Source organism: Scylla paramamosain, chromosome 11 (assembly GCF_035594125.1).
Source record: "Scylla paramamosain isolate STU-SP2022 chromosome 11, ASM3559412v1, whole genome shotgun sequence".
Taxonomy (NCBI): Eukaryota; Metazoa; Arthropoda; class Malacostraca; order Decapoda; family Portunidae; genus Scylla; species Scylla paramamosain.
In genome coordinates this window covers 10,392,792-10,415,000 of record NC_087161.1, presented here as the reverse complement: position 1 = coordinate 10,415,000, position 22,209 = coordinate 10,392,792, and the positions used below count along the sequence as shown (strand labels likewise).

General features: G+C 39.4%; 1 protein-coding gene across 4 annotated transcripts in view; it reads right to left on the bottom strand.

The window, feature by feature from the left end:
• LOC135104935 (pentatricopeptide repeat-containing protein 1, mitochondrial-like) overlaps positions 1–22,209 on the bottom strand; it is a 125,067-nt gene that overhangs the window by 77,039 nt on the left and 25,819 nt on the right. For 3 of the 4 annotated variants that reach the window (XM_064012723.1, XM_064012724.1, XM_064012726.1), the window contains one exon: positions 9,377–9,514. The exons of the other annotated variant lie outside the window; for it this stretch is intronic. In XM_064012723.1, coding sequence (XP_063868793.1) covers positions 9,377–9,514 — 138 coding nt within the window. The remainder of the gene's footprint in view (positions 1–9,376; positions 9,515–22,209) is intronic. 4 annotated transcript variants of the gene reach the window in all.

Sequence of the window (22,209 nt, the reverse complement as noted above, 5' to 3'; positions counted from 1 at the left end):
ACCACTTTCTTAAACCTAAACTTTTCAAGCTTGAACCCGTTATTTCTTGTTTTGTCCTGGTTGCTGATCCTAAGAATTTTGCTTACATCCCCTTTGTTATAACCCTTATATCACTTAGAGACTTCTATCAGGTCCCCTCTTAACCTACATCTCTCTAAAGCAAGAGAGAGGCTCATTTTAACCCAGGTCATACACCTGGCATATTTGAGTCTTGTATTTGGCAGAAGCCTCTAAAGCAAGAGAGAGGATCATTTTAACCCAGGTCATACACCTGGCATATTTGAGTCTTGCATTTGGCAGAAGCCTCAAGCCTGTCACTACTAAGCAGGGTTGCCATTTAAAACCCACTCAAAAAAAAAAAAATAAATAAAATAAAATAAAATAAATAAAATAAATTTTTTTTTTACATATCAAAATTTAGTTCTATATCATATTGATAAAATAAGGCTACATATGTACATATATATAAAAAATGTAAAAGCAGTCAAGCCTGACCTGTTCATTTCCTGTACAGCGCAAGTTAACACACGCTTTGTCCAACAGGAACAACCTTTCTCAGCATGACCTAAACAAGTGTTCTTCATTAATAGAAAGTATCAAAATCTTTCAAGATCTAACTCCCCTCATGACTTCTGTCATCTAGCCAAAAACATCTCCAATAACTTTGCTTCTTCATCTTTCCCTCCTTTATTTCAACCAGATGGCACCACTGCCATCTCATCTATTTCTAAAGCTGAACTCTACGCTCAAACCTTGGATGATTCAGGGCTTGTTCCTCCCTCTCCTCCATCCTCCAACTACTTCATGCTACCAATTAAAATTCTTCACAGTGATGTTTTCCATGCCTTCACTGGTCTAAACCCTCAGAATGTTTATGGGCCTGATAGGGTCCCTCTTATTGTTCTCTGAAAGTGTGCCTCTGTGCATCTATCTTCCCTTCTTGCTTGAAGTCTGCCTACATTCCACCTATTCCTAAAAGGGTGACTATTCTAATCCCTCAAACTATCATCCTATTGGTTTAATTTCCTACCTATTTAAAGTTTTGAATCTATCCTCAACAGAAAGATTCTTAAACATCCATCACTTCACAACCTTCTATCTGATTGCCAGTATGGGTTCCGTCAAGACTGCTCTATTGGTGATCTTCTGGCTTTCCTTATTGAGCATTGGTCATCCTTTTTTAGGGATTTTGGTGAAACTTTTGCTGTTGGTTTAGGTATATCAAAAGCTCTTGATAGAGTCTGGCACAAAGCTTTGATTTCCAAACTATCCTCCTATGGTTTCTATCCTTCTCTCTTTCTCTCAAGTTTCCTTTCTGACCATTTTATTGCTGCTGTGGTAGATGGTCACTGTTCTTCTATATCTATTAACAATGGTCAGGATTCTGTCCTGTCACCCACTCTCTTCCTATTATTCATCAATGATCTAAACCAAATTTCTTGTCCTATCCACTCCTATGCTGTGATACCACCCTGCACTTTTCCACATCTTTTCATACACACCTAACCCTTCAAGAAGTAAACAGTTCTCACAGGGGAGCCACGGAATGGCTGACTTCTGATCTCTCTAAAATTTCTGATTGGGGCAGAGCAAACTTGAGTCATCTCCGCCAGTTTTTCTCACCCCTCCCCAAGTTGCTAACTCTGTCCATGTATGAAGTATGCTACACATGTATGGGTGGAGGGGTTCCACTCATACTGCTCTTTTACACAGGGTGGAATCAAAAGATTTCATCTTAACAACTCCTCTCATCTAAGTAACTGACAGCCTTCAGCCTCTCTTATAACCACAATGTTGCATTTCTTGCTATCTTCTACCACTATTTTCATACTACCTGCTCTTCTGAACTTGCCAAATGCATGCCTCCCCTCCTCCTGCAGCCTCACTGCACAACACTTTCTTCTTTCTTTCATCCCCATTCTGTCCACCTCTTTAATGCAAGAATTAACCAATATTCTCAATTATTCATCCTTCTCTGGTAAACTATGGAACTCCCTTCCTGCTTTTGTATTTCCTCCTTCCCGTGACTTGAACTCTTTCAAGAAAGAGGTTTCAAGACACTTATCCTTTAATTTTTGACAACTGTTTTTGATTCTGTTCAGGAACCAGTACCTCAGTGGACCTTTTCTTTTTATTATATTTTTGTTGCTCTTGGCCAGTACCCTTCCTTCATGAAAAGAAAAAAACATTTCAAACTTTTGTTTTACTCTAGATTACTTTTTATTTTTTATTTAAACTGATTTACATATAAATATGATGAATAAACAAAAAAATAAATAAACCCCCCAAAAAAGATGGGTTTAAAAAAATGGATTTTTCAACCTTTCTACTTAATAGTATCACATCACCCATAAGGCAAGGTGCTCTCTCTCTCTCTCTCTCTCTCTCTCTCTCTCTCTCTCTCTCTCTCTCTCTCTCTCTCTCTCTCTTAGTATCAAGTAAGTACTGTATTTGATGGCTCATAAGATGCACCTTTTCTCAAAAAAAAAAAAAAAAAAAAAAAAAAAAAAAAAAAAGTCTCAGGAAATGAGCCTGCATCCTATGAGGCCAAGGTTCAGCATTGAGGCAGTGGTTGGTGGTAAGTCTATGGCAACAGAGGCTCTAAAATTGAACCCCAGACATCTTTGCACATGTAAACAAAGTGATGATTGGTATTATACCACAAAACAACTCTTTCTTTCAAGTTAACAATATATAATAGGTCATACTTACCAGTAATTCATATAGAATGACACCAGTCAGGAAGAATTTATTTGCCTAAGTGACCATGCACCATGCATTGCATGTACCAAAACAAACATGTGGTCATTTACGCACTGAACCCAATGACACGGGCAAGCTTCACTGTGTTCTTTACAATGTGATGCCATTACTCCTTGAGGTAAGACACACTTTCATACAACTGAAATTGCACCTATCTTTTAACATTCTTATGAACAAACTTTATTACTCATGTAGTCTCTCACAGTCACTGCTGACATCATATGCCAGGTGCATGTTTACATCTCACAACAGGATTGGTACGCAGGCTACTAGCAAATATTAAAGTCTTTAAAATGCAAAATATTGGGATCTAATAATGATCTAAATGCAAGTGCGAGTCTTCAAATGTCAGGTGAAATCCTTTACTTCATATTCAGAGCTTAAATCCACTCATCTATCTTTTTTTTTCATTTCAATGTCTGCCAAAACTGGGTGTGTCTTATGAGCCCATGCATCTTATGAGCCATCAAATACGGTAAGCATTACATTGTTTGCGGAACATGAGGTTTTATTTATTTATTTATTTATCTATTTATTTATTTATTTATTTATTTTCTTTCTTTTTTTTGTACCAAAAAATTACGATGATGAGTTATGAGCAAAATGGCTTATGAGCAGTCTTCCGGAACATATCTTGCTCATGGCTCGAACACCCTCTGTATTGTTAAGTTGAAAAGAGATGGAAGGACATATGAAGATGATGAGGAGATTAGTGAAATTATGAATGATAGTTTTAAATCCGTATTTAAAAAGGATGCAGATTTTGTAGCGCCTAAAGGTGGAGTGTCAAATGAAGGGATACTTGAAATTAGGGTGGAAAAATATGAAATCTACAAGCTATTGATGAACTTAGATGTTAAAAAAGCAATGGGACCAGAAAATGTGTCAGGGTGGGTATTGAAAGAATGTAGAGACCAACTGGTAGATCCAATCTGGAATCTGCAATTTTTCATGTCTTTTCAAAGACGTCCAACCCTTCAGGAAGTAAACAATTCATGCAGGGATGCCAAAGAACACCTGACTTCTGATGTTTCTAAAATTTCTGATTGGGGCAGAGCAAACTTAGTATTGTTCATTGCCTCAAAAACTCAATTCCTCCATCTATCAACTCAAAACAACCTTCCTTAAACCTATCCCCTCTTCTTCAATGACACTCAACTGGCCCCCTCTTCTACACTGAACATCCTCAGTCTATCCTTTACTTATAGTCTAAACTGGAAACTTTGCATCTCATCTCTAGCTAAAACAGCTTCTATGAAATTAGGCATTCTGAGATGTCTCTGCCAGTTTTTCTCACCCTTCCGGCTGCTAACTCTATACAGGGGCCTTAATCCATCCATGTATGGAGTATGCTTCACATGTTTTGGAGGGAGGGGGGGTTCCAATCATACCACTCTTCTAGACAAGGTGGAATCAAAACCCTTTTGTCTCATCAACTCCTTTGCTCTAACTGACTGTCTTCAGCCTCTTTTTTTATTTTTTTATTTTTTTATTTTTTATTTTTTTTTTTATTTATCTATTTATCTATTTTTGCTCTTGGCTGGTGTCCAACATTTATATACACATATATATATATATATATATATATATATATATATATATATATATATATATATATATATATATATATATATATATATATATATTAAAAAAATCATAAGAAATATGATAGCAGTGCTTCACCAAAATAACCCTGCCTGCAGAAAGGTATTTTGTGATATTTGGCATTGGTGGATTCCTAGGACCAACCCACAGTTTCCAGATTATAGACAAGGGAAGTGTTGTTATTGCTGTTACAACCCAGGTTCAGCCCCTCTCACAGCTGCCACTGACTCGGGTCAGCTTCCCTGATCTACCTGCTACAGAGGTTAGTGCAGGGTACAAATACACATATACAGGGTCCTACTGGTCTCCTGCAACAATTAAATATATGAGGTCACCACTCTGTTTAACCACCCACGGGAAGGAATATACAAACACCAACCCAGCTCCTACTTGCCAGGAAAGAATCACAAACCATGTGCTAAGGTAAGGATATAGCTAGGACAAAGGACACACAAGTATAAGGTTTATAATATTGTGTGAGCTACCTCCCACTGGCAACAAAACCATATATGCTCACAAAACACTATATCATCCTGCACATGAATAGGCCGTCTGCAGTCTCCTAGAGGACTACAGGAAGCTACGCACATGCAGAGTTATGAAATCCTCTGGCTTCAGAGCTCCCAGCAGCAGCTCTGAAAAACCGGTCACATTTAAGAACACAAAAATACTAAAAATACATGAACATGCAGCCAACAGACAAAAGAAAAGGGGCCAGCCAAGCACTCCATGATAAACCAGGATACATAGATGAGGTCACCAGTGTTTTACTCAACCACAGACAAGGGAAATACAACAACACAGCTGAGAAATGATCAACAACCATATCTAAAGAAAAACAATTGCAACGACAACACATATAAAGTCGAGGTATAAAACCCGTTGGACCACCACCTTCACATCAAAATCCACCCACTGTTCAACAGTGTGTTATAACCTCTAGCCGAGCAATGTCATTTACAGCCTCCTGGACAGAAGGCTTTGTCAGGAACTGAGGAAGGAGTAAAGATCACTACACAGCTCTTCAGTTAAGTCCTCTGTGGCTGAGTAGCTTCAACCAACAGTAGCATTTAATACAAAACAAGTATATAGACAAAGTGACACGAATACTGACAAATGCCCCAAAACATCAAGTATACAGACAAAGTAACATGAATACTGACAAATGCCCAAAAAACAAACAAACAGGAGGGTAATTCATCTCTCACTGTATAACCAAGTATTTGGCTGGCTTTAGCACTGCCAAAGAGTCACATCCCCAATATTAGTGTTACAAATAACTACACTCACAGGCAGACTAAAGTGGAGACTCTTAGAGCTACTTTGATAGGCCTGGATGTATGGCCATTAGTTACCCAATTATCCCCCTAAAGCAACTGACCCGTCCAACTGTAAACCACGCAATCTGCCTTCGTACATCAAGTGTTAGCTGGACAGTGACTGACTCAAAAGCATGGGAAGTGATGTGGGACACTCTCCCACTCCACTATTACAGAGAGCAGTACAAGAGGGGGTGGGATGGTTACAAACACAGACACACATGCCCACTGCCTCATGCACACTATAAGCTGACGCAATAAGACATCTTTCTTCTGAAAATTCCAGTGACTAAACTGTGGGGCCTGGATGAATTCTAAATACTTTATCTTCAAGAACAACTGTTATGCTATCAACTATATGAGGCTCAACAAGAGGGAATAATGTGAAAGTACTGAAATTAAATAAGGAAGGAGACTTTTAATGCAACTGCTAGTGGGGCAAAGACTCATTGAACACTGGGCACCCCCAGCTCTGCTCTTGCCCAATTGCTCACTCACTAGTCTATCTTTTTCTCTTCTCTCTCTTGCATCCTCCCTTCTTCCCTGATTCAAACTCTCGCTTCTTCTTTCATTAGTTCTCACTTCTTTTCTTCATTCTACATCACTGCATGCAACAGTGTTTACAGGTTTGCCAATCTTTTCCCAAATATCACTGATACAGTGGGTAATAGGAACCAAGGCCCTCAGAAATAAGCTATTGGTATGAGCCAGTCTGGCATCAAGCAGTTTGCCTCCGACACTCATAACCACCTTAGTGATAGCCAAGTTAGTCTCTGGTACCTTCATGTTTGGTAAGTTATTAGGTGCTTTCAAATGACTGCAGGTAGTTTTCACACTGTCACTATTAGGCCAATGTCTAAGACTGACATTTAAAATGGAGGCTAGGCAATCAGACAAAGGATCACCCTTTGGTTCTTCACCATGGAAACAACCAGACAAGTCATCCAAAGCCCTTAGGAAGAGCACATCATCATCATCAACAGCCTGAAGGTGGTACTGGCCAGAGCTCATGCCATCCAAACAACCAAGAGGATCTGGATAGTTAATATTGCCCTCGAGCACCACATAATCCTCATCAGACAAAGACAAGTCATGAAAACCACTAAAAGCTGGGCCATCAGATGTTGGATTAGATGGCAGAGCACTGCTATCCAGTTTGTTGATCAGACCACTCAGGAGACATGCAAGTCAGTCTAATTTGTCACTCATAGAAGTTCCTGGGTCATTGTTTACATTGTCAGTGTGGCTCACATTGCTGCCAGCTGGCAAGGGTCGCTAATCTGTTTCATCCACCCACAGGCAAGGGAATATTACAACTGCCAAACCACTCCAACAGCTGGGAAAGAATTGATAGCCCCATTCTAGGGAGGAAAAACCACAACAAGGGACACACACTTAAAAGGTCAAGGTATAACACCTCACAGGACAACCGCCCTCAAATAACATATTCAACCCACTGTCCAATAATGTATTATGTCCTTCAGCTGAATAGTATTGTTTACAACCTCCTGGACAGCAGGCCTCAGCAGGGCCTGAGGAGGGAGTAAAGTTTCACTATACAGCTATGCACTTAACATCCTCTGCAGCCAAACACTCTATAGGAGACTTGACCAGCAGTAGCATTTAACAAAACAATGTACACAAACAAATTGCCCACAAAAACAAACAGGAGGGTAGTCCATCTCTCACTGTCACAAGGTATTCATCTCACAATGAGATAATGAGTCAAATCATAATACATATCAAGTGCCTTGCAAGGAAGTGCACTCACAGGCAGACTGATGGAGATACCTAAGCTTTACACATATAAGCAGTGACATACTGCAGTAAATTACTCAAATACTCCTTAAAGCAGCTGACCCATCTAGCTGTATCCCACCCAGTCTCCTCTGAAAACGCTGCCAACCACGATATGTCTCTCTCTTGTAAGATATGGACTGTGACTGACTTGGAAGCATGGGAAGGCGAGGTAAAATGCTCTTCCACTTTGCTATGATGGGGGGGTACAAGAGAGAGGATAGGATGGTGACATACACTCACGCATGCCTGCCGTCTTGTGCTACACTACTAGCAAGCACAATAAAACAATTACTTCTTGAGAATTCTTGTGACTGAACAAAGGAGCCTGGATGAATACTGATCATGCCTTCATCAAAGGCAACTCTTCTGCTATAAACTATGTGAGACTTAACATGAAGGACTAAAGGGAAAGTACTAAAATTAAATAGGGATAGAGACTGGGTGGAGAGTATAAAACTTTTAATGTAACTGCAAGAGCGAGGCAAAGAATCATCACGCAGCAGACACCCCCACTTCCGCTCTTACCCTCTCCCTCTCTCTCTCTTTCTCTCTTCATTCTTATTTCTCACTTCTTACTCCCCCACTATTTTTTGTGTCAAATGAAAAACAGAAACAGAACTGATACAGAATTCATAAGCATATTTTGGAGTGTTACAAGATTATAAAACAGTTAATGTCTACGTATATTGACTATACTACAGGAGGCAGTAGACACCTGCCAAAACAGTAATTACTCCCAATGAAATCACACAAGCATTGGACCAAGGGTCCACAAATGTTCCCAGGTCAGACTGGTCTTCTAGTGTTAACCCTAAGTGTCTTGACATCCACCTCAACTTTTTCTTCATCAACTTCTGCAACATTCACACTTACACTATATGCCTCTCCTCCTCCCATGACCTACCTGCAAAAGACTTTCTACTTTCTCTCACCTATCTCTACCACCTTTAATATAAGAGTTAACCACTGTTCTCAATCTTTCATCCCATTTTTCTGGTAAAGTCTGGAATTCCCTGTCTGCTTCTGTATTTTCCCATTCCTATGACTAACTATTTCAAGAGGGTGGTTTCAAGACACTTATCCACCAACTTTGTGTAATTAATTTGACAGTTCTCTTTTGGGACTGGCACCTCAGTGGGCCTTTTTTTTTTACTCAATTTTTGTTAAAGTGAAGCAGGGCCAGCTAAGAATGATTTGTAAAGTGTTCTTCAATCCATCTGCTTCTCTCTATGATGCCTTGCTTCCTTGGAGGGAGTTCCCCAAAGGAGATGGTCATGGCAAAACAGCCTCATCTCTCCCTATAAAGAAAACTCCTTTCATGTTTGTTAAAGAACCTGACCCTTATTAACATCTCTTTCATAGATGTACCCCTCTGCCCTATTATTCAATCTTCCAGGCAGTCATAATCTCCTGTCAGTACCTTCAACTTTATTCACAAAACACTTTCTTTACACCTTCACTCTTTATCATCTCAATGTGTTACTCTTCACTCACTTAAATACTCCACAATTTACACCACTGCACAAACATTTACATTTACTACATCTCTTATACACACCTGTCTTGTAATCCCACATGTCCCTCTCAGATAACTCAGTTATTAAAAAAAACTATAATATAATAAAATTCATAAAATACTGTGTAATTAAAGAAGAAATTTTAGAACCTATGATAAATATACAAATAAAAATGTAATCATTGCTTAAGAAAAACTAACATTTTGTATTCATTTTTAATAATGAACAAAACTAGAGCTTTTCACTCAACTAGTCACTTTTCCTTTGGGATCTTTAATAGCTTGGAATAATATTAATAATAATCACAAATATATTCAATCCACTTCCTAAAGAAAAGAATGAGTGATATTTCAATTAAAACAAAGCACAAACCTGGTTGTAGAGTTGAAAGGCTTTCTTGGTATAGCCAGCATGACCACAGGCATTAATCAAAACCTGGAAACAGTAGTTATTTGGCTTGGATCCAGCTGCTGGCATCTCTTCTTCCAGAACCTTAATTGCCTCACCCAACTAAAAGATAAAGAATGCCATGTATCACTACTATATCTTACTAATATGAAAATTATTAGGATGAAAGCTCACCATAAACTTAATTCTCTACTTTTACGTTTTGCATTGAAAATACAAAAATATTGATACAGTAAAGTCCCTCTTATCCGGCATCAACGGGACCGCCGACATGCTGGATACTTGAATATTGCTGGATACTTGAATAGAAGTGAAATTATGTCCACAATCACCACCCTACACTCACGCATCTTACCATAACAAAGACCAGCTGATCTTAATCAGCAGCTGATCTGATCAGCTGCTTAAGTGTAAGCACAACACACTTCCTCTTTTCTACAACTTTAGGCATGATGAAGGCGTCAGGCGATAAACAGTGCACACGCAGGACTGAGTCACTGAGTAAACACAGTGCAGTGGGCTGCGGGTGGTGCGAAGCAGTGCGCTCTGGTGGCGAGGGGACAAAGTATGCCTCGCGCAGGAATTTTAATCAATTTTATGAGTACACATTGATTTTTTATTGATTTTAAGGCTCGGGGAAAAATGTGCCGGATACTTGAAGCTGCCGGATACTCGAATGCCGGATGAGAGGGATTTTACTGTATTTGATGACCTTTTCCAAGAATCTCACAGTTTACCATTTTATTATTTTCTATTTTCACAAATGTATGGACACTGTGACCCCACCACCCACCATAGATGCACTCATACAATGAAGTCACATCACATGGTGCAATCTATAATGTATGTGTGGAATTGGTGATTTAGGGAAAGGGAGGTATGATAAATGTAAGAGTCCATCTGGTGACTAAAAGAGGGGATAGGGACTTTTGGTGAACTTGCTCACTGTCTAAGAACAAAATCCATGGCTGACCTCAGTCTGCCTTCCACTAGCTAGTCCACAGGGGATCCCTTGGAGATTAACCAGTTTATGTTTTCCACACACACACACACACACACACACACACACACACACACTGCATAGTGTAGTGGCTAGCATGATCGGCTCACAACCAAGAAGGCCTGGGTTTGAATCCTGGGCACGGCGAGACAAATGGGCGAGTCTCTTAATGTGTAGCTCCTGTTCACCTAGCAGTAAGTAGGTATGAGATGTAACCTGAGGGGTTGTGACCTCGCTGTCCTGGTGTGTGGTGTCTAAGTGGTCTCAGTCCTACCCAGAGATCGGTCACTATGAGCTCTGAGCTCTTTCTGTGGGGGGAACGGCTGGCTGGATGACCAGCAGATGACCATAGGTGAATCAGACACACACACACACACGGCACCCAGCTGATCAGATGCATCCACAGCAGCTGTAAGGATCTACCTAGATTTGACTATGCAAGGGGGGGGGGGGCAAACTTTGAGTCCTATCTTCATAATAAGGTCTTATGCAAGATGTGGGCACAGGGAAGGGGAAAGTGTTAATAGAGGAGTAGCCAAAAGGGAAAAATGACAGTGATACTAGGTAAACACTGGCAGCCAGTGATATCAACAGGGAAGATGGCGGCTGGCACAAACCCAATTTTTTAGGGCTTCAAGAAAGAGGATCTCAGTGTAGCTCACACAAATAAACGAATGTGGAAAATTGAAGAAGAAAATGTAAAAATATGAGAAGAAATATAGCTTAACAGTAATGATAAAGGCGTGGAAGGAAGAAAGAGAAGTGGGTGGTGACAATATAAATAAGATATCCAGTGATATATTAGGGATGAAAAAGAGGGAGATGGAAAGAGAAAAAATAAAGAAATGAGAGAAGAGGTGACAAAAACAGTGGACTTAAACAAGAAATACTGTGAAGAAATTAAGAAAGCCAAGGAAGAGAATGAAGAGTTAAAGAAAACTTTGCAAGAGAGAGAGGTTAAAGTGAGAGAAGTGAAGGAGTTAATGACAGAGGAAGTCAAAAGTTGGAAAGAAAGAGAACATTGTTACAACAAAAGGTGGACATGGAGGAGATAATAAGGCAACAGCAACAGGAACACAATAAGGATATGGAAAAGCAAGTGATTAAAATGATAAAGGAAAAAGTAATCTTGTGAGAGACATGGTACAGAGAAAAATGTGTGTGGTGGTATTTGGGGTCAAGGAAAACCTACCCATGAAAATGGCTAGAGAGAAAGAAATGAAAAGAGCTAAGGAAATTATAGCAGAAATGGTGGAGGAAGGAGAGGGGATAATCAAACAATTTGAAGTGGTTTACAGGATCAGAAAGTACAAAGAAAATGGAACAAGACCAATGAAAATAAGATTCGTGTCACAAACAGCATCAGAACATGTGTTGCAAAGAAGAGGAAAATTGCCAAAAGTAGAAGGAATGAAGGAAATATGGATAAAAAGTGACATAAATGAGGAAGAGATAAATAAACTGAAAGAACTGAGAGTAGAGGCCCAGTCAAAGAATTGGGAGAGAACACAGGAACAAGCAAGAAGATTCACCTCGAAAGTTGTGGACATGAAAATGAGGAAATGGTGGCACAAAGGTGCCATGCAAGATCACCAAGCAGAAGTTTAAAGATTATGTATAGTAATGTAGATGATTTAGTGTCGAGCTTATTGGAACTTAAAGACTATTTAAAGAACAATAATCTAGATGTGGTATGTTTAATAGAAACCAAACTAAGAGACAAAATAAAGTTGGGATTTGCAAAGGAAGGATATAGCATATAGAGGATAGACAGAAAAGGAAAGGGAGAAGTGATGATATTGGTAAAAGAGGATATTGTTGTTGAGGAAGTGGAATATGATGATGGAATGGTGGAGAATTGAGAGTTGTGATTAAGATCAAAGGAAGTGAAAAAAGAAAATTTATTTTGACATATATACCACCAAAAACTAATGCATGACCAATAAATTCAAAAGTATGCAACTAAGAACAAAAAATAGTACAGAGGAAATGATAGGGAAAAGTAACAGAGTGCTCTTAGTAGGCAACTTTAACACTAAAGGAATTAACTGGGACCAGATGGAAATGAAAGAAAATATCGGGTCATAGAGCGAAGAACTTATGTATACCATGATGGTGAATACCGTTGAGACAATGGGTGAACGAGCCTACAAGATACAGAAGAAAAAAAACATCACAGTTGGACTTTGTATTTACAAAAACCCCAGAAAGTAGACCAAGTATACATTGTCTGCGTCCAATGAGAAGAAGCAATTTTGTGATAATAGAAGTAGTTCCACAAGAAGAAAAAGTAATGCACAGGAAAGAACAATAGAGAAATGGGAGACGGAACTATGCTAAGGTAAACTTTGCAGTACTTAATAAATTTTATGGAAAGATAAAATGGAAAGAGCTATTTGAAGGTAAAGCAGTCCAAGAAAAATAAGAGATATTTTGAGTAAGTATAGAGAGGGGGTGCAACAGTTTGTGCCAAGTTATAAAGTGAAAATTGGAAAACATGAATGGTATAATGCCAGGTGTGTAGAAGCAAAAAAGGAAAAAGGACAGGGCATGGAAGAAAAAGATGAGACAATTGAACAGAAATGCTAAGGAATATGGAAAGACATGGAATTAATATAGTATAATAAGAAAAGAAAAAAACTCTGAAAGTGACATAGTAAGAAAATGCAAGGAAGAACCCAAACAGATATGTAAATGGATAAATGAAATATATGGATGGCACCAACAAGTTAAAAAGGGAAGGAAGAATTTATGAAACTACTGAGGAAATGAGTGAACTAATGAATGAGAGTTTTCAATCTTTGTTTACAAAGGAAACTGAATTTGTGGCAGTGAAAGTGGTATCACAGAATGAGGGGATACAGGAGATATAAGTAAAGAGACAAGAAATCAAGAAACTGCTGGAAGAGCTGGATGTTAGAAAAGCTTTGGGACCACATCAAGTAAATGCATGGATATTAAAAGAATGCAGAGAATAAATGGAAGAACCCATATGGGATATAATTAACAGCTCATTGAGAGGAAAAGTACCAAGGGAATGGAAAAGAGCTAACATAGTGCCAATATACAAAGGAGGAAATAAAATGGAACCATTAAATTATAAAACAGTATCACTAACAAGTGTTACATGCAAGCTTTGTGAAATAGTAATTAAAGACAGTTGGGTGCAATATCTAGATGAAAAGATAATTACAGAAAAGTAATTTTAATTCAGAAAAGGAGATACTGTGTCACAAATCTACTCAGCTTCTATATGACACTAACAGATGGAGTGTAAGAGAGGGACGGATGGGTTGATATGGTATACCTGGACCTCAAAAAAGTATTCAATAAAGTTCCTCACAAGTCTTATGTGGAAGATAGAGAATGGAGAAGGACTCAAGGGAGCAACAATGAGATGGATGGAGGATTATTTACAAGGGAGGGAAATAAGAACAGTAATCAGAGACACTAATTCAAGTTGGCACAAAGTGACAAGTGGGGTATCGCAAGGATCTGTGTTGGCACTGATTAAGTTTCAAATATATGTTAATGATAATTATGACAGAGGATCTAAATAGTTATATAAACCTGTTTGCTAATGATGCAAAAATAATGAAAATAATAAAGGATGAAAATGACTGCAAGGAGTTACAAAAGGATATTGACAAGATAAGTGCATGGAGCCAAAGAAGGAAAACAAAATCTAATGTCAGAAAATGCCACGTGTTGGAAATAGGAAAAAGTAAAATGAGACCTTCAGGGAATCATAAAATGGAAGGGGAAATAATAAAGAAAAGTAATGAAAAAAAAAGATTTGAGAGTAATGATTCAGGACACATTATCACCTGAAAGCCACATAAACTGGGTATTTGACTATGTACAGCTTGTTAACAAACATTAATGTGGCATTTAACTACTTAGAAAAAGAAATGATGAAGAAAATTATAACAAGCATGATACGTCCTAAATTAGAATACACAGCAGTAGTTTAGGCTCCACATTAAAAAAAAAAAGATGGTTGTGAGCAAATAATGTACACATGCTTAAAGAGAAACTGAATAAATATGGTTATGGAAACAGGACAAAATGAGCTGTGGCTCATGCTCTGTACAACACAACTAGGTAAATACACACACACACATTGTTCCTCAGAGTTCTCAACTAATGTCACTGCAGCCTCAGTGCAGAGGCATCTCAGTACACATTATGTTCTTACATATCAATCACAGACAATCCAATCCACCTTGGTGTAATCAACAAGTAAGGAATAGTGGTGAGTAGATATGGAAAATAAGGGAGAGAGAGAGAGAGAGAGAGAGAGAGAGAGAGAGAGAGAGAGAGAGAGAGAGAGAGAGAGAGAGAGAGAGAGAGAGAGAGAGAGAGAGAGAGAGAGAGAGAGAGAGAGAGAGAGAGAGAGAGAGAGAGAGAGAGAGAGAGAGAGAGAGAGAGAGAGAGAGAGAGAGAGAGAGAGAGAGAGAGAGAGAGAGAGAGAGAGAGAGAGAGAGAGAGAGAGAGAGAAACCATGAGGTTAGACTCCATGGAAGAGGGAACACCTAGACAGTGAGGATGGAGGTTTGGAGCTAAGTTAAGGTGCTGACCTTTGTTAGTGTGATTCATTGAATGAGGAGTGGATGGAGGACTTTTTGAAAGACAGGAAAATAAGAACAAAAGCTAAAGATTGAAAGTCACTCTTGAGAGAGGTCATCAGTGGAGTACCTCAGGGGTTAGTGGTGGCCCAAGTCATGTTTGCAGTGAACATCAACATGACTGAGGAAATAAAGTTACATGAATTTGCTGATGACACTAAACTATTGAGGAGGATGGAGAGAGACAAGGATTATAAGGCATTGCACCAAGACCTGGATAGGATATGGAAGTAGAGTTGCAGGTGATAAGTGAAATTCAACACCAAGAAGTGCAGTGTGATGGATTTTGGAAAGAGGAAAAATGGAATAACAGACAACTATGAAATTGGGCATGAGATTACTGGAAAAGAACAGAAAAGAATATAGATGAGGATGATAGACACAAGGAGAATTTGTGAATTTAAGAGTAGATTGGATAACAGTAGTCAATACAGAGATGGGAAAGCATAAGCACAGCTCCTTTCCTGCATGTCACAATTATGTGAATACACACACACATAAACCAGATGGAATGGCAGGACATGGGAGGAAGAGGACAGGAGATGCCTTAGAGAAAATCCAATGACATTTTGAATAATACCCCATCCCTAAACTCCAAGAGATTAGAAATGAGAGAGAGAGAGAGAGAGAGAGAGAGAGAGAGAGAGAGAGAGAGAGAGAGAGAGAGAGAGAGAGAGAGAGAGAGAGAGAGAGAGAGAGAGAGAGAGAGAGAGAGAGAGAGAGAGAGAGAGAGAGAGAGAGAGAGAGAGAGTTTCTAGGTGACAGATAGCCAGGTGTATGTTGGGCCTCCTTCAGATACAGGGGCAGGAAGGGGGAAAGAATGGTGTACAATCGGTGAACCTGGGCACCCCAAGGCAGCTCATTTTGTGCCTGTGGTCACCCGTTTTTTATGAGCTTTCTTTCCCTCACTAAATGTCTGGTATAAGATTATGAATATCTGGTTGATTTTGATATTGCAAGGTAGTAAATTCTTTAATGTTTATAGTTTCTTGTTGTCCATGATGTGTTAGACTGAATGTGACAGAGATATTAGTGAAATGCTGTACAATGCTTGCTTTCCACCAAACTTAGAAAATCTGCAATCAGATTATCTGCCAACCAATTAGAAGTGGTGGAAAGACAAAGTCCTTCCTGTGGGGAGGGCTTAGGCCATGATGTAGTCTCATTTTAGGGTAAATGGAGAATACAGTCAGCACCAAAAAAAAAAAAAGATCATAAAAACATTGTGCAATGTCAGGGACTGTTACATCATAAAAACTTTAGAGGCACATCACCAAGAACACAGCAGTTCTTTTCTTTCAATTCCTTTGTTGTTAGGTGAGGATTACATTCTATTTCACTTTATCAATGTTAAAGGTTCATTCAGCAATTTTCTTTCCTTGTCCAAGCCTTGCTGGTGCACAGCTCTCTCTAACTCCAGTAATGTTTTTTTTTTTTTGTTACTATTCATCAGTAATAGTGGTTTCGTAGCCATTGGTAGGTGACATGGAGAGATATACAACAGTAACTTGTGGAAGTTAACTCAGGAATGCATACACAAAAACATCTTGTCACTCAACTGTCATATTTATATTAAAACTGTTAATGTGTAAGGGTACCTAAGGCCCAGTACCCTAAGAGTACCATCTGTTTTGAGTTGCCAGATCAGATAATATCAGAGCTCTGCTCTCCTACACAACTGAATGAAAGTAAATGAATGGTACACATATGCTGACACTGATTTGGTCTTTTTTTTTGTAGTGACTGTAGCTTTCCTACATTTCTTGTTATAATTATGGCCTGATTTTTAAAAGTGGTGTTAGTAGTTACTAATACCAATGTAGATGATTCTTAGAACGTCTCATTTTTTTTAAACCGTGGTGTTCGTGTCAACTCATTGGAGACATCACATGTTCCTATAATAATTGTTGGTGTGTCCTACCCCTCCCCAACAAGAAACACCAATGATATTCACGATTCATATGCAATTGAAAGTTATGTTAAAAATGTGATAATATATCGATATACTTCTGTGCTAAAGGAAAATAGTACCCACCATCGTAAGGAAAAGATTAAGGGGTTTATAAATGTACACATTCAGGCGCCTTTACCCATGTGAGTTATGATTCATCACATTGAAAAAGTTGTCGATTTCTATCATCTCTCCAATGTTTACAGCATCTTTATGATAATTGCAAAAATTAAGTATTTTTATTGCATTAAACATTATGTTTTAGTTATTCTTGGTCAGAAAAATGTTATATGCTCCAACTGGGCTTTATCAAGCTTGAGCTAGCAAACATTACCTAGTAGAGAGAAAAATCTTATTTATTTAACTGTATATAGCACATCATGTTGAGAATGTGAAACTGGATCATCAAATAAAAACAAGGTAGGCCATATATACTACAGGTATAGGAAATTGTAGTTTACGTGGTAGCTGGCAAGTTGGTTATTATCACCAATTTCAATGTGAAGTCACTATGGTAGTATTATAGAGACCTTTCCCCTCATTCTTACTGAGTGTTTTAGTTCCATTCTTTCACAGACATATTTGAATAGTGTTTGGGGGTTACAGGAGAGGTGACATTTCCCCCCACTCCATTATGTTTTACATTTATTCAAATGTGTCTGTGAAAGAATGGAACTAAACCAACCAATAATAATAGTTGGAAAGGTCTCTCAAGTATTATCACCACTTTTTTCCAGATTGATTTTTATACTCTTGTCAATTAATTTCATAATCACAAGCACAAGACTCCATAACCTGATTCCAAACTAACTATAGTAGTTGGTAACTAAGAAACATTTCTTGTATGTTTTGAAAACTCTTGAAAACAACGATCTCATTGCATACATTTGCAGCATATCTAGAACTCCTTGATCTTGTGCATCAAGCTGAGGAGGTGAGGCTTCCCAGAGTTGTTACCGGAGACCAGCAAAATCTCTCTGAGGAGAAGCTCTCACCTGCCTGTACACTCCAACTACTTGAGATTTGAGAATGTACAGCCCCAACTACAAATAGAAAAATTATTGCCATGGCAACAGACTTCCATCCTCTACTCCACAACCTACTCAGCCATCCTCACCCACATCAGCTGTTTTACTGGACATTTGGGTTCAAGGTCACAATTGACAAGTTCATCACCAAAGCTCTGCATACATGCTATCCATGAAATTAGAAGATAAGGAGAGAGAGAGAGAGAGAGAGAGAGAGAGAGAGAGAGAGAGAGAGAGAGAGAGAGAGAGAGAGAGAGAGAGAGAGAGAGAGAGAGAGAGAGAGAGAGAGAGAGAGAGAGAGAGAGAGAGAGAGAGAGAGAGAGAGGAATGAAGGAAAAAGATCATTGTAACAGACAATACTAGGATTACGATGACTCAGAGAGAGAGAGAGAGAGAGAGAGAGAGAGAGAGAGAGAGAGAGAGAGAGAGAGAGAGAGAGAGAGAGAGAGAGAGAGAGAGAGAGAGAGAGAGAGAGAGAGAGGAATGAAGGAAGAAAGATCATTGTAACAGACAATACTAGGATTACGATGACTCAGAGAGAGAGAGAGAGAGAGAGAGAGAGAGAGAGAGAGAGAGAGAGAGAGAGAGAGAGAGAGAGAGAGAGAGAGAGAGAGAGAGAGAGAGAGAGAGAGAGAGAGAGGAGGAATGAAGGAAGAAAGATCATTGTAACATATAATAGGATTACAGAGAGAGAGAGAGAGAGAGAGAGAGAGAGAGAGAGAGAGAGAGAGAGAGAGAGAGAGAGAGAGAGAGAGAGGAGAGAGAGAGAGAGAGAGAGAGAGAGAGAGGAGAGGGAGAGAGAGAGAGAGAGAGAGAGAGAGAGAGAGAGAGAGAGAGAGAGAGAGAGAGAGAGGAAGGGGGGGAGACAGGCAGCAGCCAAAGACGTCAATAAAGTGGGTGGGGGAAGGCCAAGGGGCCTAGTTAGCTACCCTCCCACAACATAAAAACCTTGTAACTTTTGGTAAATGTGCACTGCAGTGTGCAGGCGAGAGCTTATCAGTTAATGTGACTGGGTTGCACTTACTGGATGTATGATTGCTTAGTGCTTACAACGGACTCTACAGACACAGTCCCTGACTTTATAGACAACCCTGATGAAGACTTGGAAGATGTGATAGGTGATGAAACTGGTCTTGCCATGGAATATGAAAGTGACGAGGAAGTGGACAATGACATAGATTATGAAGAGTGGCCCCTATGGAGAAATAGCAAGACATTAGTAATTATACCTTCAATTTCCTGATTAGTATGGTGCACAATATTGGAAAGCATATCAGATGTTACAAACAAGTCCCTTGCCATTTCTGAATCTACTGATCTCGTATCTCCTATCAAACATTCTACAACACTGGATATGTTCACAGTTGGTTTACCTTCCATACTACTGGCCCATGTTATGGACTTCTCTACATCTTTGTTTCTCAGTGGTTTCTCTATTATGATTTTATATTCCCATAGCTCACCTGGTAATACATAACTATCAAGCTTTCATCTTAACAACTGGTCAGTGAATTAACTAACCTGTTTCTTAGTAGTATCTCACTATTTCTATGTAGGAGCCACTTTTCAAAATTATTATGGAGTGGCTCCTACGGAGAAAGAGCAAGACATTAGTAAGAAACAGGTTAGTTAATTCACTGACCAATTGTTTAGAGATGTAGTCAGTAAATTCAGAAGAAATGGCATGGGACTTGTTAATAAAATCTTATATGATTTCCAATATTGTGCACCATATTAGTCCAAAAATTGAATGTACAATTAAAATAATAATAAACTCCTATCAGGGTAACAAATTGCACTGAAAAGCTTTTTTTTTTTTTTTATACATGTGGTTTATTATGCCAAAACAAATATAAAACACTTTTCTGGGAAGAGTTTGGTCACCCTGTATTTGGTGCAGTAATGTATGTGAATAGATTTTGATTTTTACATGCAAACCTAACTTTTGACAACATTGATACTAGACATCAGAGATGGCTACATGACTGGTTTGCTGCAGTAAGGGATCTTTTTGAAAATTTTAATGACCACACCTGTTCAGTGTTAGAGCCAGGTGACTTCTTGACTATTGATGAAACTTTATATTCTTGTAGAAATCAAATAAAATTCAGGCGTTTATGTGCGCAATGACTTAACCTGCTCTCGTGCCCACGCTCTTGAATCTTCCGAGTTTTCCACCATCTGGCTACGACTACAGAGTCATTCTCATACTAAATTTATCTGTGCTGTATACCTCTCTCCTAACTCCTCTGACTATAAGAAATTCTTTGACTACTTAACTTCCAAAGTGGAGCACATTCTGACCCTCTTCCCTTTTGCAGAGATCTCCATTCTTGGAGACTTCAATGTTCACCACCAGCTTTGGCTTTCCTCTCCCTTCACTGACCATCCTGGTGAACTAGCCTACAACTTTGCTATCCTCCATGACCTAGAGCAATTGGTGCAACACCCTACTCGTATTCCTGACCGTCTTGGAGATACGCCCAACATTCTTGACCTTTTCCTGACCTCTAATCCTTCTGCTTATGCTGTCACCCTTTCTTCTCCGTTGGGCTCCTCCGATCACAATCTCATATCTTTATCTTGTCCTATCACTCCAATCCCTCCTCAGGATCCCCCTAAGCGAAGGTGCCTCTGGCGTTTTGCCTCTGCTAGTTGGGGGGACCTGAGGCGGTATTTTGCTGATTTTCCTTGGAATGACTACTGCTTCCGTGTCAGAGACCCGTCTTTGTGTGCTGAGCGCATAACAGAGGTGATAGTGTCTGGCATGGAGGCGTACATTCCTCACTCTTTTTCTCGTCCTAAACCTTCTAAACCTTGGTTTAACACAGCTTGTTCTCGTGCTATACATGATAGAGAGGTGGCCCACAAAAGGTACTTAAGCCTTCCTTCACCAGAATCTCATGCACTTTATATTTCTGCCCGGAACCATGCCAAGTCTGTTCTCCAACTAGCCAAAAACTCCTTCATTAACAGAAAATGTCAAAACCTTTCAAGATCTAACTCCCCTCGTGATTTCTGGCATCTAGCCAAAAATATCTCCAATAACTTTGCTTCTTCTTCTTTCCCTCCTCTACTTCAACCAGATGGCACCACTGCTATCACATCTATTTCTAAAGCTGAACTCTTTGCTCAAACCTTTGCTAAAAACTCTACCTTGGACGATTCTGGGCTTGTTCCTCCCTCTCCTCCACCCTCTGACTACTTCATGCCTCGTATTAAAATTCTTCGTAATGATGTTTTCCATGCCCTCGCTGGCCTAAACCCTCAGAAGGCTTATGGACCTGATGGGGTCCCTCCTATTGTTCTCCGTAACTGTGCCTCCGTGCTTGCACCTTGCCTAGTCAAACTCTTTCAGCTCTGTCTGTCAACATCTACCTTTCCTTCTTGCTGGAAGTTTGCCTACATTCAACCTGTTCCTAAAAAGGGTGACCGCTCTAATCCCTCAAACTACCGTCCTATTGCTTTAATTTCCTGCCTATCTAAAGTTTTTGAATCTATCCTCAACAGGAAGATTCTTAAACATCTATCACTTCACAACCTTCTATCTGATCGCCAGTATGGGTTCCGTCAAGGCCGCTCGACTGGTGATCTTCTGGCTTTCCTTACTGAGTCTTGGTCATCCTCTTTTTAGAGACTTTGGTGAAACTTTTGCTGTTGCCTTGGACATATCAAAAGCCTTTGATAGAGTCTGGCACAAAGCTTTGATTTCCAAACTACCCTCCTACGGTTTCTATCCTTCTCTCTGTAACTTCATCTCAAGTTTCCTTTCTGACCGTTCTATTGCTGCTGTGGTAGACGGTCACTGTTCTTCTCCTAAATCTATTAACAGTGGTGTTCCTCAGGGTTCTGTCCTGTCACCCACTCTCTTCTTATTATTCATTAATGATCTTCTAAAACAAACTTCTTGTTCTATCCACTCCTATGCTGATGATACCACCCTGCACTTTTCCACGTCTTTTCATAGACGTCCAACCCTTCAGGAGGTAAACATATCACGCAGGGAAGCCACAGAACGCCTGACTTCTGATCTTTCTAAAATTTCTGATTGGGGCAGAGCAAACTTGGTATTGTTCAATGCCTCAAAAACTCAATTCCTCCATCTATCAACTCGACACAATCTTCCAGACAACTATCCCCTCTTCTTCAATGACACTCAACTATCCCCCTCTTCTACACTGAACATCCTC